Source organism: Alligator mississippiensis, chromosome 6 (assembly GCF_030867095.1).
Source record: "Alligator mississippiensis isolate rAllMis1 chromosome 6, rAllMis1, whole genome shotgun sequence".
In the NCBI taxonomy this organism is placed as follows: Eukaryota; Metazoa; Chordata; order Crocodylia; family Alligatoridae; genus Alligator; species Alligator mississippiensis.
Window position 1 is genome coordinate 82,906,809 of NC_081829.1, and position 26,701 is coordinate 82,933,509.

General features: G+C 43.5%; 1 protein-coding gene across 2 annotated transcripts in view; it reads right to left on the reverse strand.

Moving 5' to 3' along the window:
* Nucleotides 1–26,701, reverse strand: part of LHPP (phospholysine phosphohistidine inorganic pyrophosphate phosphatase) — a 164,749-nt gene that overhangs the window by 86,841 nt on the left and 51,207 nt on the right. Inside the window, exons 6-7 of one of the 2 annotated variants that reach the window (XM_019482846.2) lie at nt 25,454–25,545; nt 12,689–12,728 (exon numbers count right to left, since the gene is read on the reverse strand). In XM_019482846.2, the coding sequence (XP_019338391.2) occupies nt 12,704–12,728; nt 25,454–25,545 (117 nt within the window). In that variant the 3' untranslated portion in view covers nt 12,689–12,703. Of the gene's footprint in view, nt 1–12,688; nt 12,729–25,453; nt 25,546–26,701 lie in introns of those variants that run through there. The other variant, XM_014611391.3, reaches the window with a different exon arrangement.

The window sequence follows — 26,701 nt, forward strand, 5'->3', positions numbered from 1 at the left end:
GTTATGTAAGTACTGTGTCAATTCAAGTTCGTTAAAAATAGTTTAAGTTAATTTATAAATTATAGAAAAAAATAGTGAGGAAAAGCTAATCTAGTGCTCCCATAATCTCTGATTCAGGTTATTTTCTACACAAGTGACTACAATCTAGTGCAGGGATGGAGAAAATATGGCCCATCAACTGACTGGATCCAGCCCATGGCTGCCCCCGTGATGCTCTGCATAGGACCACCAGCTCCTGCCCCACTGGCTCTTGCTGGGGCATCCCTGTGCCATGCTCCCACCTGTACCTGCCAGCCTGGGCCCCAACCAGCGGGTGCAGCTTCTGATGGGGCTGTTCCTGGTGCTGCTCTGCTCTCCTCACCTCCAGCGGGAGCCACCTGGCTGAAGCTTCTCCCCTGCCCAGAGCAGCCCCGCAGGGGCAGTACTGGGATCAGGTTCCTTCTCTTGCTCCTGCCCCTGCCTCTGCCGTGCTGCCCTGAGCAGGGAGTTATTTCAGCCGGGTGGTTCCTGCCTGAGCGTGAGGGGCTCTGGCTCCAGCTCCCGGCTGCCTTTCACCTGCTCCACCTGCCTGGCACAATGAGCAGCCACCTACAGGTGGGCGGAGAGGTTGGAAGGCAGCCAGGAGCTAGATCTGGAGCCCCGTATGCTGGGGCAGGAGCCGCTGGGCTGAAGGTCCCCCCTGGCCCACGCAAAGCGGTGCAGCAGGGGCAGGAGCAGGAGGAGGAGCTGCCACTGGAGGCGAGATGGTGAGAACAGCCCCACTGGCTCAGGCCCTGGCCAGTGCGTGCAGCTTCTGGTGAGGCTGTACTTGGCATGGCTGCAGCCAGCTAGGTGCTGTTCTGCTCCCCTCACTTCCAATGGTGGATCCTGCTCCACTTGCTGCTATGCTGCTCCATGTGGGGTGGAGGGGATGCATCAGCCAGGTTGATCCCGCCGGAGATGTGGGGAGCAGAGCAGCACCCAGCCGGCTGCAGTCATACTGGGAACAGGCCCACCAGAAGCTGTGTGCTGACCAGGTCCAGGGCAGGATCAATGGGCGCAGGCTGGCGCGCAGACTGGATGTCCTGGGTGAGGCTTGGCCCCACGTGGAGCACTGCACGGGCGAGCTGCTGCACGCACCTTCTGCCTTCTCTCCCCTCCCCTCCGGTTGGCTCCCACAACCTAGTGCCCAGGCAGCCCTCCTATACATATGCACATGCCCCCCTCCCCAAACACCCCCATTTACCACCCGCCACAGGGCACATGCAGGGAAAGGATTGCAGCTTGGCCAGGCCAGGCCCTCGGCTGTCACTGCTTTGTGACCCAGCCCCATGATCCCAGCCACACCTGCCTGTCCCACCCCCAACCACTGCTCCCCACCCACCCAAAGCCCCATAGGGACTTTTGGTGAGTTGTTGGAGGGGGTGGGGTGTTGACCTGGCCTGCGACAGCTCATCACAATTCCTTATGTGGCCCTCAGGCTCAAATAATTGCCTGCTCTGATTTAATACCTGAGGCATATACACAGCCAGCTTTCTCTTCTCACATTCTGCTTCTACAATGTTCGCATGAAATGTGAATTCATGAAAAATAACACAGTAAGAACCCTGAAGTCCTAATGAAAAATGCTGTCTTTGATGCCACCTAATGGACATCTGAATCCATGACACAGGGATGTTGCAGTTTGATGGTCACACTTCTGACTATGAGTTACTAATTTAACAATTTAGTTAATATGTGCATAGATAAAATAGCAAAAAGTGCTGTGCTAACCTAGAAACATCCAGTGCAGGTTGCAAGGAGAAAAATAAACTGCAGAATCCTGTTATTTAAAGTGGGTAACATTTGCAAAAGCATCCGGATGAGTAGGGGTGCAGGTCCCATCAGAAGTCAACAAAATGTGCTCCAAAATCACACTGGAACTTTTGAAAATCCAACCCTACATACCTGTTCTGGGCTGATTTTGGTCATTTACTTCATGTGACATTACAGCATAACTGGGTTCTCCCATGTAACCTACACCAATGAAACAGTGATCCACACAGATTACTCCGTGCAAAAGAACAAATCATCCTGAAGTTGAAGAAATGTGTATGAGAATGGACAAGGAAAGAAGAGCAAAGTAACTGATCAACAGTGATGGCACAACAGCAGAAAAAAGACCTTATCTGGGTATAATGTTGGCACCCAACATTTTAGCTATCACATCTCTATGCAAAACTTCAGCTTAGTTTTTTTAAGAAAAAGGGTAGAGCACATTTTATCTTAAGAGAGGGTCAGAACCAAACCTTGAGATCAGAAGTGCTTCTTCAGCCCCTGGACTATTATCATAGGAACATTAAAAAAGCAGAATTCAGTCTGGATCTGGATCTCAGATCTGGTGCATGTCTTTAAAAAGGGCCAAAAAGAAAATGCTGTTCCTCAGACTCCATAGTGGAGCCTGGATTTTAACGTTATGGATGAAGCCAACCTTCAGAAGTTTTACATTATGATGGCTCATTCTTCAGCTGTATGGCAACAACTGGCTTCCACTGCCCATCAGTTTGTTTTTTAATGCCCCAAGTACATGCATCAAGGCCGGTACAAGTACAATTTATCTGCTTACTCAAATTCCAGCCTCTCCTGATGCATGCATAATTAATTCTTTCCAGTGCTGAGCAACATTTAAAGAGCACTGTCTGATGGTACGAACAAAGCCCATTCAGCTAGATTGCGACATAATGATGTTCTCTCAGAACACACTGTTCAAAAAAAGTAATGTATTCTGAGCAAAGAAAAGATTTAAAAAGTATAAGATAACTGCAGCAACACTGCAAGCCTCTCTCTTACAGTTCTTGGATATTTTAAGAGTGAGTGGAGATTCAGTTCCATTTTCTCACATAGAGGACTTTTACCTGTACACTGCTCGATTCTGCAAGGTGCTTTAAAAAACTTTACGTGAACAGTCCCCTTGGTTTCAATGGTACCCTGAAACTTAAGTTGATCACATCACTGGGACCACTTCAAGTCAGGCATGTGCTTAAGTGTCTTGCTTGACCGCCACCAACTTGAAATCTAATCACTTTAACAGGATCTTCAGGCATTGCATCTGTCTCTGAGCTCCCAGTGGTTTGAGAGTCTCTCAGTCTTATTTTTTGGAAATGTTCTCCTCTCTCCTGTTGCAGTATGCAAGATAAACTACAGAGAGGAAACTAATAGACTGTTCAGGGGAAACAGTAAAACTGACTATAAACAAAGTGCTGTCAAGTGCACACAGTGAGCAAACAGAAAGCTTAGGGAAAGAATAGCCTTCCATTCTTCCTCTTCCAAAGTTGCTTGTAGTTTTCCTATATTAGTTATAACTATAACAGCAGCCAACTGAAAATGTTCAGACCCAAATCATTTTTAAGCTGTCAGTGGAGCCAAATAAGGGGATCACATCTGCTTCTCCCTCCTCTTGAGTGAATACTCAATCAAACCTGGCAGAGGTGCCATCTCATTACAAGATGTACAGGGTCTTCTTTATTGCTAGATGATGTGCAGTTATCACGTGCCAAGAAACATGGACTATCCAAACAGAATAACAATCATGCCTGAGAAAGTCACTTATTTGGAGGCAAGAACCCTTGGAATGGCATCGATCATTAGGAATCCACTAGGGATTTTGTGACTGTTACCTACTGTAATTTCAGAGCCAGGGCTAATCTATACCAAGAACACCTATTGATTGGTGAGCAAACTGATTCTCTTGTGGTGGCTAAAGGCTGCAGGACAATCCTCCCCACAGGATGTTCCTGTGCACTGGGTTTTCCCTGTGGTGGCTGTCAGCAACCGTGTGAAACTGACTGGAATCTGTATTGTGTTTCTGGTCCTGCTCAATTTCACACCTCTGCTAGGACTCAACATAAACAGGACTGTAGAGGGGTCTGATCAGAATCAATTTCCTCATCTTGGTTGCCAGTACAGTACTAACAATAAGAACAAGAGGAAAGAAAACCAGGCATGGCAGCGGGGAGCGGGGGAAGAGAGAGACAGAAAAACGGGGCTAAGAAAAAAGTGAGAAAAAGACAGAGGGAGACCATATATAAGAAAAAAGAGGTGGGTAAACAAAAAAGGGGAAACGGAAGACCCTGAGTGAGATGGATATTGGGGAAAGGGTGAGAAAGAAAAGAAAGAAAAAAAAGTAAATATTCTGTATTCACTGTTTGCAAGGGCTTACTGACTTCTATCCGACAGGATATGTGGTCTCTAGAGTTCCTCACATTTCTTCGTGCATCTAGACTGCTTCTTTGTAGGTGAAACAAAAAACCAGTGTTGATTAAACAAACAAAAAACAGTGGTGATTATATCCTATTCTGCAGCACTTTTTCAGGCATATTTTCTATAAAGATTCATCCCAATCTCTTGCAGAGTAATAGCTATCATATTAATCTCTATTAAATCCTATAAAGAGAACAGTTTCTGAGTTCATTTGGAAACTAGCTAGTTTTCAGATGACATCCATTGAGGATTTAGCTAGTTTCCCAACTGCTTAAGACAGGGTAGAATATGGATTCTGTCTGTGCTCATTCCAGTTACAGCCAGATGAAATATTGCAGCCCAAGTACCCAACAGAGAAACATTCAGGAGAGACAGCAGCATGTTATGTTGCCTTCCCTTTTTTCGCACACTTTTCCCATTTGGCTGCATGGTCATATCAATTCTATCTCCCAGGTTGCCAAAGCTGTGAAAGAGGAGAAGAAGGAACAGCCAGGTAATCAAATTACAGACCACTGAAAAGGTCAGGCAGAAGTGAAAAGGACACTGTCAATTATTTTTGTATATAGATTGTTTTAGGTCTCCATTGTTTGCAGTACCCTCGAAGAAAGCTCCAAGATCAGATTTCGTTCTGGACTCTCTCTCAAAGAATTGGGTTCTTTTCCATTAAGTAAACACTAATACATACGTGTTTCCAACTGCCCTGAAACAAGCGTGGCGTTTTTTTGCATATGCCTTGGCTTGAGCCACTGCCTATACAGCTGTGTGTGGCCTGGCACTGTAACAGAGCCCACTGCAGGCAGCTGGCTTGAGAAAGGTTGTTACATGTTTGCTCCTTACTGGGAGCATTTACACATGCAATTAATGTGACACAATAAACTCCAGAGCAGTTCACACAGGAGTTAATTGCTCCCGGGCACTGCGTTTACACATGTGCCCAGGACCACAGCATATTGAGCCAGGTCAGAGCATCCCCAGCTGGCAGGGGGCCCCAGGGGTTAGCCTGCCATCTTGGGGCTGCTCTGACTCAGCTCAACATGCTGCAGAGGGGCTGGGTGGGGCATGAGGGTGCTACAGTGTGGGGCTAGCTGACAGGCAGCCCCCAAACTGAAGCACCCTTGTGCCCCACCCAGCCCTGCTAGGGTCTACATATGTGCAGCTGCACACAAAAAACTCTGCAGCAGGATAGTACTTTTATTTACAGGTATTAACCTGCTACAGAGTTAATTAGTTTCCTGGAGTACAATCCTCCACAATAATCATTTACCTTGATCGCACCCTTATACTGAAACCCCTCAGACAGGAACTGGGACCACTAGGAGCTCCCATGATATAAAGATTAAACTATAGTAATAGGAAAGTTTACTCTTTAAAAAACCCAAACAACTACACAGCCTTTAGGAGGCTAGGGATATGTCTCTCTCCCACCAATCATATAACTTGCTCTGGGGTGGGGAGGATGTTTTAATTAGAGTAGCTCCTAAGAGATGCTCCTGCAGCATCTTGTGTATTCAGTGTCCTGCACTTCAAAATGGCAGTGGGGGTGCTTTAACTAAAGTTTGTTTGATAAGCTTTAGTTAAAGCGCCTCCGCTGCTATTTTGAAACATGGGATGCTGAATACATGCGACAGCAAGGCTGCTGAAGTGCTCTAATTAAAATGCATCAGAGTCAGCATCCTGCATGTGTATAGGCACTCATTGATGCCTTTGTGAATTGGCCTTAAATCAAACTTTGGGCTGGAAGAACTGGGCACTGCCTTTTCAAAGACCCAGAATATATCTGTTCCCTAACACTGATTATCACTTAGATGGGTGTGATAATCACAATATGTGGGTATCTGTTTTTCTGCATCTTCTGAAAATGGGCAGGGTGCAACATAAAAGTTAAAGCTGAAGTCACCTTGCCATGGGTGCTTCTTAGCCTGTAATTCCCAATGATCCCTACTAAATTTGGCAATATGGACTCAATCATCTGGGTCTAGGACCAAGGTCTTAATCTAGGTTTGTTAACACGTTCATGTTCAGTTTGAAGGCACAGACTACCCAGTATTTGAGGTCTAATGTCTCAAATACAATGGCCTAGTGGATTCTACATGACATTAAAAGGTTTTTTTGCATGGCATACAGTTGGACAGCCCAGAGCAAAGCAAACAAGAAGCACTGTTAATTGGAATAATACTTGGTAAAATTATAAGCCAAAGAAACCGGGAACATGGAAAGCTGTTTAACTGAGAATTTCTATCAGATCCAGTTGTTCTTTCCCATTCAGGAAACATCTGTCTGGACAAAATTGTGCTCCATGCTACTCAGTGTAGGTATGTTAAAACAGTGAACATACTGTACAGTGAACTCCACTTAACCTTCCTCTTAATCATTATTTTGGTAACAGGTTGTGATTTGTCAGTCACTGAGTTTCAACAGATCAGTACACACGTGTGTAAGAGCAGGGTAACAGAAGCAGCACTTTGAAGCTAAATGAGGCTCACTACAGCTGGAACACAAGATCCAAGACACTTAGGATATCAAGGCAAGTACCCCATAGGTTACTACAGCTCCACCCTGCTCTGTCAACAAGCTATTTAGCATCTTCAGCCCTTTCCAAGAAGACTCTAAGAGCAACTTCTGAGAAATCCTTTGTTTACAAGAGAGAAAAAAACACTCTCCAGAGGCAGGACTCTGAGAATATTAAAGCCATTTTTTTTTTATTCCCCAAAGGAATTCAGGTCATGGTTTTATTATAAAAATCTTCACTTCTTGTGACAGAGCTAGGCAGAATTTTAAAGGCTATTAATACAGTAATAAAAAAGGTGGAAATGAATATATCTGGGGCTTACAGGACCTGATTTAACTCTCACTGAAGCCAATGGAAAGATTCCCGGTGACTTCAATGGGAATTGGATAAAACTCAGATGTGGTTCCTTGAGACTTCAGTATGGGTGAATATTATTAGTCTCATAATACAGATGAGGGAATTGAAATTACTTGCTCAAGATCATACACCAGGCCTGTGGCAGAGATAGGAGTTAAAATGAAAGTCATTCCCAATCCCCTGTTCCAATGACCAGACACTTCCCTTTCCTTACTAACTGCCTGTATTATATATTTTGCCAATATTATTCAAGGGATTATATGAGACATTAGACCTCATAAAGTCAACCCAGAGCCTTCCCAACATGCAGAGCTGAATTCAGTTCTTGCTGGATATTAGTAGAGATTGTTAAGCAGCTGTACCTGTAGTTAAACTTGTGTGTATGACTAGCACACCTGAAAAACAACTGGCAGAGGCCATTTGGATTGGTTAAAAACTCAATCTTATTTTTTGGACTGTATCATATTAGCCTTGCTATTGCATTCCCACAGCCTTTGTGAGCAGTGACAATGAAAATAACCAGAGCACCCTCCAGATTCTGTGGATGAACTCTGAAGTATTTCGATTGTTGAACTGTACCTACATAAATCTGGCTGCTCCTAAGATACAGGAGTACAAGCCCAGGGTGTTAGATAAACAGATAGTACATTTGGGTGGGGTGGTGGGGAAGGAGGATTGGGGAAAACTGGGATTGTCATTACTTCTCCATTTCAAGATGGCTAATCTTGGTTATAATTATCTAGGCTACATTCAGTCTTTCAATAGCTTATACACTGATAAATGGAGCGTTCAGTCTCTCCAATAACTCCCTTCTCCTGATGTATGCAATGTGTTCCAGATGGGAGGAGAATTCATTATTCCCCTACACTTGCTCAGATATTTCTAGACACCCACTGGGCCAGATTAGAAGCAAATGTAAATCAGCATAGTCTTCCTGAAGTCCATTAAGCTTCAGCTGTTTACATTGATGGAGGATCTGCCCCTATAGTTTTTTGAAGATAAAATAATATCTCAGGGCAGGCAGGTGATTATTCATTGCGTTTTACATCCTACCAATATCCCACAGATACTACTGCAAGAAAAAAAAAATCACATACACTAAGGATTGAGATTGCACAAACCATTTTATTTACCCACAGCTGTACAACTGCCAGCTTAAAGCTCTTCATGGAAAAAGACACTTTAATTAGGCTGATTTAAATGCAGACAGGTTTTCCTTTCAGCTGGGGTCTTTGTGCCCATTTTGTATGAGTAAGCAACTAGCTTCAGTGTCCTCGGCCCAAAACTGTTCCCTGGCCCCACTCATGAGGAGATACGCGTATCTCCAGAATAGTATTATGTACTCCATACTCAGTCAAAAGAAGCTAAGCAAACCATAACTCTGACCCCAAAACAAATAATTTTACCAAATACAGATGCCAAGTACAGATGCATATAAAAGAAGAAGAACCAAATGTCTGGTTAAGTCAAGCAGGGACTTCACTATACATCCATCTGAGTAACCTGGGAGCCACTGTTAACAAAGCATACAATCTTTATTAACACTGTCATACTCTAAGCACAGGATAAATTGTTCTGCGACTGACTCAGGGTTTTATAGCAAAGGACTCAGTTGCCTGCAGGACCTCAGCCTCATTTATTGCAGAACTTGGAAGGTACACAGTAAATGAGGCAGGGGATTCCAGGAAGAATACTGCTCTTGTGGCTGGAACAGCTGAATGCTGCCTTTGAGTACTGGATTCTACCCCTACCTCTGTCATCCAGTTCCTATGTGATGTAAAGCAAGACACTTAACCCAAATGTTTCATAAGTGCCCATAAATGATTGTCCTTTGCAGAAGTGCTGAGCACTCACAGTTGCAACTGCTGCCAGTCGGACCTGTGTTTTGATCATATGGCACCTTACTTGTACCACCCACTCAGAAGAAATTGGGCCTTAGGCTTTTCAAACTGGGTGCCCAAAACAAGTCAAACTTTTTAACAACTGTGATTTTAATGTAAGTGCCTCAGCTCCCTGTATGTCCAATGAAGAGAACGAAATCCCATCATCTCTCAAAGCGTTGTGAGAATAAATGTATTTGGGTTTGCAAAGAACGATGCTACTTCGAAGAGGGCACCATAAAAAAATCCACAAGGAAATGAATATTTCTGCATTCGGGGGAGGCTCTGAATGGTTCTTTGTAAACAAAGCATGGGGCCAGAAATGGAATGATGCAGTAAAAAGGCCTATCAAATAGCTACTCACTTGGACAGTATGGCCTGTTCTGTGCACTGAATGAAGCAGGGATTTTGGGCAAAGAAATGGAACCTGATTTTGAAATTAAAGACTGCATCAGAGGGAAAGTCGAAAGAGAACTGGTTCCAGGTGGCCAGGAAGCTTTGGAGTACTTGGCTTTGCAACCTGAATATTCTTTTTAACAGAATTTTTTGGATGTGATGTGCTTAAGGAATTGTTTCATGAAGTACCAGCATGAAGGACTGTTGAACAAAGGAGCATTCAGTCATGCCAATAGTTCCAGGAGAGGGACTGCATGATGCATGAGCCTGGCTGGTTTATTAAAGGTGAACTCACATTTACAGGCCATTTGAAAAAATGTGAAAGTGAGATGACAGGGAAACAGAATGTCCGTGACAACATAGAAACAACAGGGGGAAATAAGAGATGTCCATAGGAATGAAACCCAGCTCATCTATGGTATAAACTTCATTCATTCATGTCAGTTCTATTAATGCTCCATGAAACTAGGGGTCTGTAATTGAGCAGCTGACCTATGCCAGAATTGGCATACATTGCTGCATTACACTAAATTTATTCCAGCTGTTAAGGTTTAGGTTCCTGACTTTCACACAATTATTCATGTTATATTGTCTTTATAAAAAAGTATCAGGGAGCAACAGCTAAAAGAAAAAAATCTGACAATGCACTTGTGAATAAAGAATTTCTCCCTATATTTATTACATAGGTCAGCTTAAAGTGGTTGTTTTAACACAAAACCAGGTCAAACATGGAAGTTTTGACAGTTTCATTTTGACATTTGGCATTTGCTCAAACCCAGAAACTCAAAGTGAAAGTCTGGAAGTGGGAACTGCACAGCAAAACCAAAGGAAAAGCTTGAGAAGTGAAGCAGCCAACTTTCAATCAAACATTGTATGCAACTCTTGCTATTCAAATATTCTAGGAGGAAACACCCTTCACGCCTCTGTCTTTGAAATGACCAACAATCAAAACCAGCATTTGATTCAACCAGCTCTTATTTTCTGTTTACAAAGAGAGGGCAGTTCTTAAACAAGTTTAGGACTGGGCATTCTGTGTTCTTAGGCTGTGCATCCTTTAGGTTTTGCTAATTTTAAAATTTCTTAGGGGCCCCACAGGCCGGATAGAACAGCCTGGTGGGCCAAATCCGGCCCGTGTGCTGCATTTTGCTCACCCCTGTTTTAGCCATTACTGTGTTCTCTTGGTCCCAGAGCAGCCAAGGGCTGAGATGGTCCATGTCATACTGGAGAGGCTCAAAGTTGCACTGACTTGTAATGCTATCCAAGACTGTCACAATGTGCAGGTGGCACCAGTGTGCAGCACTGCTCTTGTACTGCAGTACTGCCTTGCCTGTGCTAATAAGGAAGATGGTGAAGAATGAGTAACATTAGCTCTATTCCAGACAAAGCATCCCAGGCACTAAAGAAACCTGTAGTTGCCCATATAGGACAGCTTTTGCATGCTGGGAACATTATACAGGACCTGAATTGGGGCCTTCTTGTTCAATTACTTCCCTGTAAAACATGAATAAAGGAGTTTCCTGTAACAAGTTACTGGAACCTCCGTGTCCATCTTTGGCTTTCTCTCCCGCATCCCCTCCCTCCTTCCTTCCTTCCTTGATTCATGATTCTTGCAAACATGCTGCATGATTATCAGTTGACACCACTGTTTAAAATCCCTTCACAAAAAGCAACATTTTGAAAGCTTTTCCAACTTCCCCTCCAGATGATGTCATCTTGAGTGGATGCCAGGTTGGGTTACAAGTGAAAACTCTTCACTCCGAGGTCAGACATTCTCCTATTTTTAGGTCTGATTTTGGTGTCAGGCAGCCAATGGCTCAGCTGAACAGTTAATGTTATTTAACTACAAATGTCTGTCAGAGTTCAAACAAAGCTGCACTTTGTAGCAGGTTACAGTGCTCCACAGCACAGGAGACTCTTTTAAAGAAGGCTGCAGCTGCTTTGCTCAGCGAAGCACTCTGACATTTCACACAGTGAAGGGAAACACTTCAAATTCCCACTTCCTATAAACTGCAATTGTAAATCCAAAATAAGGGGTTGGATTTGATTCAGAGTCCTCTGCTGGCTCCATTATGCTCGATGCAGCCCTCTGGAAATTTACACCATGAAAAACCCCTCTCCTTGGATAAAAACTGGAAACTGGCAGGTTCCCAGAAAGCTAGGTTTGGAGCACAGGGACCAGACCATTTAGTCTGCAACATGAAGTATGGGCTTGGGGCTAAGAAACGCTAAAGGCCACCAAGATCTTGCACGATTTGTTAGATTTAGACCCCTCTTTTACCACCAAACAGATGTGTGAAAGTAAAAGTCACTCCCTACTTCAGTTTCCTTCTCTCTAAAATAATAATACTTAGTTTCTTCATTTGCCGGGCTGTTGGGAAAATTACGTTGGGCCCAATCCTATCCTGCTGAATAGGCAACTAAAATAGAGGTCAGCAATGTTATCCAGAGGCAGGCCAGATCCAGGGCCCAGTCACTGTCACCGCTTCTTCCCTGCTGCCTCACCCCAGTGTTGGAAAGTCCCTTCCTGCCTGGCCATGGCGCAGTGCAGTGTGGTGTGGGGTGGACAAGACCCTTCACTGCGAAATGCTGCCAAGGCCCCACAACTCCATGGGCCAGATTTGGCACAAAGGCTGTAGGGTGCCAACCCTTGGTATAAAAACATAGTCCTATTCTTACTGTGTTCCTGAAACACCACAAAAAGTGGATAGATTCTTCTCCTTCTTGCTTCTGTTTGTGACTTAGTCCTAAGGCTCAGGTGAAGGGGAGTTACAAAAATAGACATGTTAATGGTTTTAGAGAGATTTAAGCAGGGTGGAATAGGATAGTAATTAGAGACTTCAGGTGGAAGAGGGTCTGGCTGTTGGTGCATAAGTTTTGCTTCAAACATATGATGCAATATATATAAATAATCTATTATTAACAGTAATTAATATTAATTACATCATATTAATAGTACATTTCTCTACTTCCTAAATTGCAGGTTCTTTGTTTCTATTTTTGAGTAATCTCCTGTCTCTAATACTGAAGCAATGTGTTTCAGTTACATTTTTCATACTGTTTTATACACCTGTTAAAAAGTGTGAGTGTGTGTGTGTGTGTGCGTGTGTGTGTGTGCGCGCGTGTGTTGGATGCGGGTGGGAGATGCTAAACAGACAAGAACTGATGAGTCTTCATTTAGGTTTAAATGCAGCACTAACACCTTGACATAAAAGTAGCTGTGCCATGAAAGTATCCACTAGAATAAGGCAGGAAAGGTTCTTTGAGTAGATGTGATATCTTTTATTAGACTAACTGAGTAGTTAGAAAAAGTTCTCGGCAAGCTTTCAAGTGCAATCACCATTCTTCAGGCACAGGAAGTCTTTGCTCCACTAGAATAAGGAGAAGAACATATAAGAACCTTGGTTTAATTAATTTCCTCCAAGTCTGTTTAGCTGAGAAAGGTACAACTCAAGTCCCCTAAGACTTCAGCTTCAGATAACTTTGGGAAATATAAGTTAGCCACATAACCTTATGTGTATATTCAGGGGGCAGTTCCATGGCTGAACACAGCTTTCACTAAAAATAATTTCAATGTAGCCGTACAACTACAAACTGGGACCACTATTCAAATGCATATGAGATCTACCTCAAGGCCTAACTGTCTAGAACATGTCTCCCTTTAAAGAAACACAGAGGCAGTGTAAGAAGAAAAAAAAAAGTAATTTCTAAAAATGAGACAATTTGTAAGCAGTTATAATGTCTAACTATGTGTGTAATGTGTTACAATGTCTAGCCCATTGGAACCTCTGTTTTGTTTCTGGTCAACCTAATGGTCCTTTTCAAGGAAGCAAATGACTTAGCTTTAAAAATGATGCCCATCTCTGTGCAGCATGCAGAACTCGTTCAAAAGCACTGGCCCTGAAGTCTCAATTAGCTAAGGTTTTGGCAAATTACAGATGACAAGGGTTGAGGTAAAACCAAACACAGTTGCTGACAAGCACTGGAAACCACAACGACTAATAATTGTAATTGTTACAGAGCACCATGTGAACATGAGTCACAGATAAGAGTGTCAGCTGCAGAGTATTACCATAAATTCTGACCAAGTATGTTACACCGAACTGAGGGAGATGTGTGGGTGGGAGAACGCCGGTCCTCAAACAAACCCCATGTCTCACATAATTCTGTTATTCTTGCCATGGCAAACAAAACAAATATTCATGCATGAAGTTGTCATAACCTTAAGGTAAGTACAGCAGACCTACAAACTAGAACTTGTAGGTTATTAATTTTTCAGTTTGGTAATTTGTATGGTTAAGTGTTTAACTTCTTTGAAAGCATGTGAAGTGTTTTGAAGTCAGACCCTGTAGAGACTTTTTTAATGTGAACATTCCTCTTCCCTTATTACCTTTCCCTCAACCCTCCTCATGAAAGGTCAATCAGTAATCATTTCCAGAGTATCTTATTCACGTGCTCAGCAGTTAAATAGTGCTTCGTTATGTTACAGAACTAGAAACTCTGTGTCTAATCAGGCCAACATCTGTGCAAGCCAAATGCTAATCTAGGCACCCAAAATTTGTAATTTGCTGGAATTACATGGAAAGACACGCTGGAATACTAGGCTTCCTATCTAGACTGCCATACTACACCCATACGTAGAAAAGGCAAGTGGTTTCCATTTTAGCCTAGCTCATGGATCCTCAAAATTTTGGGGACAAGGCCATTATCCAGAATTCATGCACTCTAATCATCAAAGTTTTAACAGAAAACACTATAAAGGAGATGTAAATGAAAATGAAGTCATCGGTTGTAAAATTCCTAACTTAGCTTCTATTGAGAGATGGGTATTTCTGCTTCACTGAAAACAACATGTCAGTTTTGGTCTGAACTGGTGAAAGTTTAGTTATGACACTGGTACCAAATCCAGTTTATTTTGGTACATTTTGACCCCAACATTTGCAGAAAATGTACGTGGTAGAAAACTACATCAAATAATTAAATGTCTTGTCAGAGTGTGGGCCAAAACAGAACACTTCCAATGGGCTCACAGACCACAGTTTGAGAACCACTGGCATAGACCTTACTGGCTGACTAGATCACAGGATCATAGAAAAGTAGGGCTGGAGGTGACCTCAGGTCATCCGGTCCTACCACCTGCTCCCTACCCACCTAGCTTTGTCTAAACCATCTCATCCAAGTATTGGTCCAACCTGCACTTAAACATTTCCAAGAATGGAGAACCCACTACCTCTTTCGGTAGTCTGTTGCAACGCTTGAGTTCTTCCTAACCTGAAGCTCCCTTGCTGCACTTTCAGATGGTTGTCCAGTCCCTTGCAGCCACAGTGTAGTGTATCACCATCCTCCTTATAGCCATCCTTCAGGTATAGAAATACATTTTAGGGCCACCTGAAAAAGAAGCTCTTTATGAAAACTTAGGATCCTTGTTTGAATCCCAGATGTAATAAATGCTTAGGATACACATTAAGTATAAATCCAGTCACAAGACATAAGCTTCTCTGAATTGTCTACAACCATTTTACCATCTGCTCACAGTCGGAAGAAAAATACATTGTCAGCAGGCAACTGAAACAGCCACCACTATTACTTTGGGTAGGTTGCAAGAGCTTTATTCAGACTGTAAACTTCTTGGGGCAAGAGACTATCTTTTGACTCTGATCATGACTGGTGCTCCTAGGTATCATCTCAATGTAGATAAATGATAATAGTAAGAGCTTAAGCCAGGAGAAAGGTTACAGTTTCAGGCATTCAGTTGCTCATTTTAGTGGTGTTCCACCAATGATGAAGTTTTCTTTGTTTGGAAATAGATACTTTGCTTCAGCTCTATCTGATGATCCAAGTCTAATTCATGCCCCTCCCTTCCTATGCTGCTCACTGAAAGCTCTACCAGAACAGCGACCCAGAATGACATTTAGCTAAGGGGGAGAAAAACACAGAGAAGAGGAACCTGAGTTTTGAAAAAGGAAATCTCTAGTGAAACCACAACTGTGCAGCTGTCTCAGCCCTACCATTTCTGCAGCGCGTCTCAACATACTCATTAGCATTTTTACGGAAACAAAATATTTAGCTATTGGTAATGACATTCATCATTCCTGTCAAAAGTTGAACTCACTAATATTTGTGGCACACTGCAAATGACAAGCGTTGAGAAATACTGTAATGTTTTATTAAGTGTCATGACTATTTTGCTGTGGTATTTTTCCTATTGCAACGTTACACTACCACTAAGAAAAAGCTATTCAAAAATAAAATAAGCAGGGCCTGTTTCCTATAGTGTCTCATAAGACAGAACAAGGAAAACTCACACAAGGGGGAAAGACTGGTGTTCTGGCGGCAGTTACAAGTTAGCCCATTCACAAGGAGGCTGACAGGCTGCTCCGTGAGTCACTTGGACTAGCTGATCCTTTGGAGCTGCAGTTGGTCTCTTTTTCTACAGAGGGTATTGTGCTGTGGGATGAACACGCTCCATGAGAAACTTTAGAGAGCACTGCACAAAATGCCTGTTTTTTGCACATTTACATTTCAGCCCCCATTAGAATTCCCATCATGTCATGAATTATGCATCTGTGGGGAGGTGAGAAATATAAACTAGTATGACAACATGGTCTGCAATCTGAAGTTGCCAAAGGGCTCTATTATTATTCATGCAGTTGCACAAATGTACACAGCACTGTACAATAAAGGAACAGTGCCAATCAAATAACTAGCTGTTGCCCAAAAGAGCTTATACTACACAGACACATTTGGGTGGGACAGAGAACAGCAACAAAATAGAAGAAAAACAAAATGGTCTTTGTGGCTAGGGTGCTTTTCAGAACAGCTGGTTTCCAAGCAATCTAATTCCATGCATCCAAGCTTGTCTTAGACCCAGCATTCCCCTGTCCTTCAAGTGACTGTTTCCTTCAGAGTGGCCACTGAGCCACCTTTGCTTCTCTAAACCCATTATGAGGCTGCTTCACAAGTGAAATGGAAACCTTTAAAACCACTGTCTTCATTCTTAAATGTTTCCTGACTGTTTGGGAGGGAAGAATTTTGTATCCAAGACTGGGCAGGTCTTCTGCTTCATTTTCATTTGCAAGATTCAAATTGGTCCATTTAATACATCCTTGAAATCTGACAGCTTATTAAATGGGAAGTGTACATGACATTATACAACAGAGGAACAGCACTAATCAAATAACAGTCATGGAAAAATCAAGGCATTGCCAATCAAATAACTAGCTGTTGCCCAAAAGAGCTGTTGTTTGTCAAGGGACTGATAGCTATGACAAGGCCAAAGACAATCGTTTCACCGCTACCTTTCCATTCCCTGCTTACCTGTTTTCACCTTCTGTGTCTTCCATCACATCTGTGAACTGTAATCTCTTCAGAGCCAAGCTGCCTCTTTGTACTAATTGACATGTACAGCACCTAGCACTGCAGGCTTTCAATTCTTCATCAGGTCTTCTCAAAGTTACTACTAGGCACATTTTTAATGCATGTCAGACACATTCTGTTCTCTCCCTTAGGACTTGCTTCAAACAGTTAACATGTTACAACTACAGTGACTGTGTCTGTAGAAGCATTTTAACACAATCATATTTTAGCAAATGTCTTCCCAATGGGGGTCTTCTCACAGACTTCAGCAAAGCTTGGAACAAGCCTTATATGAGGATTGAGTACATGTCTATACAGTCTTTTTGCTGAGTTTGGGAGTACAGTTGAGAATGGAGAATCAAGCTGTGCCCACTAGCTCATGTTCCTCCATGCTCAAGTCCAGCAATTAGGTGTTGTAGTTGGCTTATGAAGGCTCTAAGCATACATCCCAACACTCTTTTCAGGCTTCCTATCTTGAGACAGCTTATGATTAGAGCAGGAAGCCTGCTCTGGACCCCTCTAAGCCACCTACTGCCATGGCTCATTAATAACCTAGAAGTCTGGACGACTCTTTTGTGTTTATTATTACTGTTATTAAATGTATATGGTGCTGATCATCAGTAGATCTCAAAAATACTTTATTTAGAAGGTCAATATTAGTATCTCCATTTTGTAGGTAGAGAAACTGAGGCACAGAGAGACAAAGTAATATGCCTAAAAACACCTAGTAGGCCAGTGACAGAACTGGAAATAGAACCCAGGTCTCCTGAGTCCCAGTGAAATGCCTTATTCATAATGGCAAGAAAGACTGGGCTCCACGTTGTTGCAACATCACACACAGTTCTCAGGTAATCACATGCATTTTCTATTGTCCAGACCCATAAAACTTTATCTTTCCATTGTTTTAATGACCTGCACCTGTAGGGAGCAATAAATAGCTTCCAAAATTGAAAATGGTTGGACATTCAAAGAGGGGAGTGTTTTGAAAGAGAGGAAGCTAGTACAATCCACTCACTGGAAGATTTATTTAATACTACAAAGCTGAATTTGTTCAGGAGCGATGATCATGAAAGAACTGAGTGGGCAGGTGCTGCCCGGCATGAAGCTGTACTGCCAGATCATGGACTCCCCAAAATGGCTATTGATACCAGGCCTCCATGGACAGTGTAACTGCCAGTTACTCTTGCAGTAAAGATTTTTTGCTACTCTTGGATGTTACTTGGGGAAAGTTTAAGTCAGTTGTCATGCAAGGTCCATCCCATACACCCTGTTTATTTGGTTTCCAGGGTATAAAAGAATAGTTCTATGTTGCATTTAGGAAACACCATATCAGTCTTTCCTGTTTCCAGCCTGCTGGTGTGTAGAAAAATGAATGCCAAAAGAAACTTTAAGAATGATACAAAAACCTAGCAAAATGATACAATAACCTGGTCTTTGTGTACTGTCTTGGCCAGTTCCCCCACTGATGCCATTTACTGTAGCCTGCCTGAAGATTTCATTCCATCACAGTGCAAAATTACTGGACTGAAATTCTCATCCAGCTTTCTGCAAAAGTGTTAAACTTTTATGATGTTCCAGTACATAAGAAAAGCTGGAAGACAGGGCACATTCTGCATGATCTTTGCAGGTAGTTCACTATTCACCATAGCCCACTATTTATAAAGCAATAAATATACACAAAAAGTAAGCAAGAAATTCCCTGGCTCTGCCAAGAATTACCTGTACATTTGACATGTTGCTACATTAGCAATTTGCTTCTGATTTTATGGGGAGACAGTCTGAAATGTTTGTGTAAGCTTTTGGCTCTATTCTAATTCTCAAATGACAAGAAATGAATCAGGATAATAAACAAAGAACTGCAGAATCAATTGTTATTTTGAAAATATTGGTCTGATGTCTCAGCCAATCAGCTGTAAGTGGAACTAGCACACACCTCAGGCATGTCAACGTGAGACGCTATGTCACTGTAGCGGCAAGCTACAGCAACATAGCTCATTGCTACAGCGACGTAGAGTTGGTGGGGGATGAACCATGATGCCACAGCTACTGCGCAATAGGGTCAAAAGCAACCCAGGTGGTGCTGGGACTATGCAGTGCCAGCGGTTACTGCACAGTTGAGCACATGTGTAGATGCGTCCCCTGTGCAGGAAAATGAGCATGTGTTCCTTACTAATTTGCAAACACATTCCCCATAAAATGCTAGCTATAAAAAGTCCACCCAGGTGCTCATAAGGCCTGTTATGAAGGGTCAGAGTCAGTAATACACCACCCACCTTCTACACTGTGAAAATCCAAACAGTGTCATTTTGCTCCCCCAACTCCTAACATGCAATCCTGTGGAGATGCCCCAGTCTCCAGCAATATGGGTGACAGGCCAAAGCTCCACTACATCCAGCCCATACTTCTTGCTGCCCGCATATAAAATGCCCACATATATAATTAGCCAGAAACTTCATGAATATAAGGCTTCCTCCATTAACATGGTGACTGAATAACAGAGCACAGTGTGCAACTAGTGTGATATATCAGTTCAAAACTCAGGCTCTTGTCCCCATTATGGCATTTTGCCCTGAGGTGAAATAACTGACTATTTTTATTAAATAATGAAACTTTCAGGTACATGATTTAATAAACAGGGTGTTCAAATACCGAGTTTTTCAGGGTAGCGGGGAAATGGCTTCTTAGCCTCATAAGGCAGCTAAAGGTCCTGTAGTCGTTACTATCCACTAAAGCTTATAGAAAACTATAAAAGTAGTTTGTAAGTTTGAAAAGGTGGACAGCAGTAACCTCGATTCCTCTTCCATTCTTGGTTACAGCTGGCAACTCCTGGCTTCCAAGGTTAAACATGTTACTGACTACAGATTTCAGAGTCCAGCAGGAGGTAAATCAGACCGATGCTTTTGAAATAAATGTATTCATACCAAAAGAATTTTGCTGGAACTCCAAGGTAAACATACATCATCAGAGCTACAACAGGAAATAGGGGGTAAGAGAGAACCACTTCAGCATACCTAAACTTTCATACATAAGACAACTTGTATGAACAGTTTAATTCCCATTATCTGCTATTGTGTTGGGAAACCTCCTTGGAACAATTCATGTCTAAAATGCCTCTCATTTATTGGTATACTGAGGAACACAAATCTTACAGCCTAACTCATCCTATATTTTGCTGTTGGCCACTACTAGCCTTCTGGTACACAGATCATAGATGTAACAGGGGTTATTAGGGTTGTTGGTTGTAGCTGTGTTGATCTAAGTCAGGGGTAGGCAACGTTTTTTGGTTGGAGTGGCGAAAACCCCCACAATGCCTACCTTGGAAGGTGCCGGAGTGCCGGCATGCCAGAAAAACAAAATGAGGGCAGGGGGTACATGGCAGGATACCCTGCTTGTGCTCCTTGTCCCCCACCCAAAGCCCCTGCCCCCCAGCCCTGCTGCCCTGTGCCGGGAGGCTGCAAATAGCTGTGCCGGGCTCCCGAGCCCCGGCATCACCTCTGTACTGGCTCGTGCACCTGCGCGTCAGAGCGGATGGTAGGGGAGGGGTCTGAGGCAGCGCAACCCCCGTATCTCCCCCACTTCTGGCACAGAGGCAATGACTGGGCTCTGGAGCCTGGCACAGCTGTTTGTAGCCAGCCTGTGCTCTGGGCAGCTGCAGCAAGCAGTGGGCAGGCTGCAAACAGCTGTGCCGGGCTCCACAGCTCCAGCATCAGCTCCATGCTGGTGGTGACTGCACAGGTACCTTGGGGTGGGCTGCGCTACCCTGCTGTCTGCCCCGAGGTGTGTGCAGTCGCCGCCAGCATGGAGCTGATGCCAGAGTTGTGGAGCCCAGCACAGCTGTTTGCAGCCTACTCACTGCAACTGCCCAGAGCACAGGCTGGCTACAAACAGCTGCGTCAGGCTCCAGAGCCCAGTTGTCGTCTCTGTGCCAGAAGTGGGGGAGATACCGGAGTTGCGCTGCCTCAGACCTTTCCCCTACCACCCGCTCCGACGTGCGGGTGCATGCGCCGATATGGAGGTGATGCCAGGGCTCCAGACTGCAACCGGCCCCAGCTCTGGGTAACTGCTGCCAGCCACAGAGCCCGGGCTGCTTCCAGCAGGCAGCTGGAACGCTGTAAACTCTGCTGGGAGCAGACTGGGCTCCAGCAGCTACCCAGAGCCAGGGCTGGCCGTGGCGTGCCGAGCTCGGCAGGCGTGCCGGTGGTTGCCGACCCCTGGTCTAAGGACATAGGCAGGGAAGGTTCCTTGAGTAGATGTGATATCTTGTATTAGACCAACTAAATAGCTGGAAAAATGTTCCTTGCAAGCTTTCTGGCACAAACACCCTTCATCAGCCACAGGGAGAATTAATCCTCAAAGGGAGTTTACAAAACACCTTTCATAGATGAGCCTATGAACTTCACTTTATAAATTTACTGGATACAAAAAATCATGGACTTAAATATAGACATTGGATTTATGGTACATTACAACCTGTCTGACATCCAATGCCCCAGATAACCTGCTTCTAGCTAGCCACTTGCATTCCTTCACACATTTCCCACCCTTTCCCCCTCCCTCCTATCTCTACCCAGTGTCTTCCAAACTTCCACTCATTTGCATTTTCACAGACCTGCTTGTTGTAAATTAGCCTCTTTTCTACCTTGGAGAACACATAACACTAGCAATCTCCCGTGCCTGACAAGGGTGTTTGTGCCCAAAAGCTTACAAAGAACTTGTTTCCAACTATCTAGTTGGTCTAATAAAAGAAATCACATCTATTCAAAGAACCTTGCCTGCCTATGGGGGTTATCAGATACTCAAAAGGGGTTATCTTGTATTAGGTGAGCTTCAAAATTTTCATATCTGAAATCTCTGGAAACCCCATTATTATGACACCCAGCATCTACAGTATAACTTAATCATGCAGCATTTATGCTTTACACTCACTTTACAAAACTGGCCCTAGCTTCCATGGAGAGGCTGTTAGTCACATCAAATACTGAAGTAAGTGTACTAATGGTGCCATCTAAAGGTACTTGAGTGTAGCACACAGCTCCTTGGGCAAAATGCATGTGTGTGCAGGTAAGGAAACTTTGACTAATGCCAAACTATTCACTTTTAAACAGCACTAGGAGTTTGTCCTTCAGATAGTAACAAAATTATCTGCTCTTCTGTTATGTTTTACCTATTATTTTTTATTCATTTAAATTTGTTCTTTTCAATGTTCCACAATTCCTACTGTATTTTTCCATGCGTATTAAAATGGGAGTCCTTCATAAACCAAAGCTCTGTTCTCCTGTATGAAGACATTGTATGATTTTTATTGATGCTTGCTAGGCACAGCAATGGAAATGACACCAGGTGTTTGATTCTGAAAGGGACATAACCATATTTCATTGCCATATAATGGTATATGATTCTGGATGACAGAAAACATACATTTTAATGTGAAATTTAAATAGGAACAGAGGGAAATGGTCCTTTTTCTATCTAGAGCAATTGGGCATTCTATTATAGGTACAATTTATGTGGTTCATACTTCACAAAAGCAAATGCCTGTCTGATATGTGAAAATACACTATTCCCGCTCTCACTGCAGGCTTTTCAAAAGCCTGGATTAGTGCCTCCTGTGGGGTGTTGTGTGCATTTGAGCTGCTCAGCACTTTGTAGATGTTCAGCGGTAGGTCCTAATTTAGCTCTTCTTTCAGAACAGGTATCCCTAAAAATGTCACACAGATGCCTGTATGCAAGACTTTGAAGGACTGCATGGTGATCTCTATCAATATTACTGGAAAATTAACTGTTACAATAAAAGGACCCTTTGGAAAACTCCCACAGAAAAGTAATGGAATTGTAAAAATTACAGATAAATAAATCCAGTAGCAGAAAGCATTTACAGAAATATATTCAAATTGATAGATAGTTGATCATGTGATTTTATTTACTAATGCCTGTACAGCTGTATACCTGTCTATACAGCTACCTTAAAAGACCCCTTCCCACAAATTGGCTATTAATTGCCCGCAAGAGTCAAGAGAGCAGGTCCTAATTTGGTTTCAAACATCTGTGCCTGTTCTTCACTAATCCAAGCTAAACAGAGAAGAGACACATACTGACTTGAAAAGTAACATGCTAATGTACTTATTTGTCTGCCTTCCTGACTGTCTCTCTGCTACAAAATTATCTCTGCCATTTTTCGTTCATCTTGCTGCATCAGTATTTCCAAGTCAAGCATACAGTTAAACATGAAAATTCTCTCCAGTCACAGAAGTTGTATTTTCACAGCAGCTAGTAGAGTCGTCTGTGACTGGTATGTCTAGTTGATATGGAATACAAATACATAATAAAGATGCAATCAGATAGGACTTCTTGGATCAAACACTGAGGGAAAGAGCGTAGTCAGAACTGCATGTGGGCCAGCCAAAAGAAAATACAGTGAGGGCCAAATAACTGAAGTTGATCAGTCTGCAGAAAGCCTTTCTTCATTACACAGCAAGCAGGTACACTGATAGGTAAGCCAGCAGTGATCATATCCAAGATACCTCAATGACGTGTCAAACAAACATCTAGAGTGATAGACATTTGGAAAGGGCCCCTCTAATGATGCGGCTATACCGCCAGCAATTGACTCGAAATAAGCAAATGTACTACAGGCTTCAAACTGAGTTTCTTGCCAAAAATAAAAAAAAATAAAAATCCAAGCTATCTAACTGAGGAATAATCCCGCAGTGCTAACCTAGCTCACTTGGAGTTGGAGGCTCTCTGTGTTTTGAACGAGAAATTCAGCAGCTTGCACAGGGGCGGGCAAAGTATGGCGCACGGGCTAGATTCGATCCACCAGCTGATTGCTTCTGGCCCACAAGGTGGGGGGAGGCAAGGGGGGGCATAAATTAATCTTCCCTTGCTGATCAGATCTGGCCAGTCCCAGCCAGCATGCACAGCTTTGAATAGGGCTGTTCCCAGTGCGAATGCTGCTCAGTATCCTCACCTCCAATGGCGGCTCCTCCTTCTGCTCCTGCTTTGCCACTCCGGGCTGGGAGGAAGGTTCAGCTGGGCGGCTCCTGCCCCAGCATGTGGGGCTCTGGCTGTAGTTCCCAGATGCTTTCCTCTCACTCTGCACACCCAGCATGGGCGGCCAAGTGGGTGAAAGATAGCCAGGAGCTTCAGTTGGGCAGTTCCTGCCCCAGAGCACAGGGTCCTGCTCCAGCTCCTGGCTGCTTTCCACCCACTTGGCCAGCAGAATCGGTGGAAGGCAGCTTGGACCCGGAGTTAGAGTCCCATGTGCTGGGACACGAGCTGACTGGCTGAAGCTTCCTCCCCTCCTGGAGTGGCACAGCAAGAGCAGGAGGAGGAGCCGCTGCTGGAAGGGAGGGGAGCTGCTGCAAGAGGCACAGAGAGCCCTGTTGGAAGCTGTGCACACTGGCTGGGGACAGCCTCACCAGAAGCTGTGCCCTCCACTGCCTGGGTGAGCTCTGATACCTGTACCCCCTGCCTCCTCCTCCTTCCCCTCACCCCCAACTGGCTCCCTGGACCTAGCACCCAGGCGGCATGTGCACATGCCTCCCCAACCCCCCATACACCCCTCCCCACACAGGGCAGGGGCTGTCCCACAAGCCCACCCCGTGATCCTGACCTCTCCTGCCCATCTCACTCCTGAACACCGCTCGCTGCCTAAAGCACCATCCCACATAGGGAATTTTGGTGAGTTGCGGTGGGGCGGAAAGAGGGGATGCTGACTTGGCCTATTACAACTCATCAAAATTCCCTAAGTGGCTTCCAGGCCCAAACTGCCCACTCCTGAGCTAGAAGAATAGGGACCATTAAATTTTTATAGCACTCACTAAAATGAAGCTGTGGTCTGGGGAACAAGGGGAGATTACCTTCCTCAATTTTCATTGGCCTTGGGGTAAGGCTACAGCCCAAAATAATAAGGGCTACTGCTGCACTGTATGCTGTGGTTTAATTCAGCTGAGCAAACAGGGCACTCTCTTCTAGTAATACAGATGGAATGTGAGAAACATCCAAAATCTATTACTTACATAAAATGCAAAATGGTTTGTATAACCAATCAAACATTTTCACTTAAAACAACACATAAGGCAGAATTTAATAAAGGAAATACAGGCAAGTATATATACTGGTGATGACTTAGCTTTCACACACACAACTTATATCCATGATCTGTGTAGTAGAAAATATGTTTTTTAAAATAACTAAATACAATTGCCAGGTATAGACATTACACTTTCGTCATATAAATGATTGGAAACTGATCTATATCTATAACAGATATATCTGTGTCTATATCTAACACAGTAGCTAGTCAATTGGCCTGATTTTCAGACTCTGGCATTCACTTCTGTAAGTACAATTCTGTTTAATTTTTTTTTGGTTTTTTTGGTTGGTTTTTTTTTTTTTTTTTTTTTTACATGGAAAATTCTATCACCCATCTGTGCAATATTCAACAGCTCTGTAAGCAGAGTTATACTGAAAAAAGACAGATAAGTTGATTGCAAAATTGTGCACCCATCAGTGATAGAAACCCCCACTTAAAGATCATGTCTGTTGTGCTCATTTTATAATACAGTTCTAAAACTCTATTGGGTTCAAGTCCTTTTCTTTATAAATTAACATGCAGTAAGAAAACTGGAGCACAGTGTACTTGGGGAGTAAGGTTAATACAACAAATCATAATCTACAGTTATAGTCCCTTCTTTCCAGGATCACAATATGGACTATTGGGTGTATAATGTGCACTGACCTGTACTTTCCTGTCCGTACTTGTAGAGCTCTCATGCCGCACTGCTGGGCACCTCCTACATCATTCACAATATCATCTCCAATCATGATGGCCTGTCACGGCAATGAAATACAGAAAACTAGTGTCAAGTGAATTTTATTTCTGCCATACTTCATCTTCCTTGACATAATAAACTGCTTGATTTGATGTTTAATACTGCCATCAGACAAATTAAACAAGATAATATTGTCATTTTATTGATTAAAAGTCACCCTCTACCTTGAATATAATTCATCCCACACCTCTGTGAACTATACAGCTGTGCTGTATACATCCACACAATTTGAAATCAATCAATACACTCAAAACTATTTGGTACAATACAAAAAATTCTGAAATTCATGAGGTTAGTCCTACAATCTAAACAGCCATTCTTCCATGGCTGATGGTAGTTAATATTCAATTTAAAACATTTCATTAAAATTTACACATTAAAGGCTGATTAAAATGTTTGCAAGTTTGTTCCAAAGATCAATGAAAATATAACTTAGTACAGTTTATGCCCCAATCATACTAAAAGCAATATGGAAATTTGTGAAGCCATGCATCTCAAGATACTTCAGTGCTATTTGTTTTTGCATAACATTACATTTTCCATACATGTGTAGCCATGTTTGTTATAATCAGTTACAATTTAGGCAAACAAAATATAAGAGCAAACAAAATAGAGCATGGAGGTCACAAGGGAAAATTTAACTGAGAAGTCTTCAATGGCAGAGTTTTCCAACCATCGGGCCGCAGCCCAATACCGGGCTGCAAAGGCTTGGCTGCCGGGTTCAGCTTAAAGCTGGGTGGTGGGCCAGACCCAAGAGGGAGGCAGCCAGCTCCATGCACCCCAGCTTGCTCCCACCTTCATGGCCATGTCTGGCAAGGTGCTGCCCATGCAGCAGGTCCCGGGGCCCATGCTGGGCCGGGCAGGACCCCCCAGCACTGCCTGCAGCTGAGAGCCGGGGGATGCAGGCAGGGAAATGCCCAGGGCAGTGGGCAGGGACGTGGCTCCCCTGCTTGCTCCTAGGGAAGGCAGTGGAGCCCCTTCTTCCTGGGCAGCCCCAGATGGGTCTCCCCAGGCCACCGCCTGTGCAGCTCCCTCCCCTGCAGGGTCCCACGGTGTCTGTGGCTGTGCTGCCCCAACCCGATCCGATCCTCACAACACCCACCCCCAAGTGTAAAAATTTAATTTAATTATATCAATTAGATTGCTTCTATACC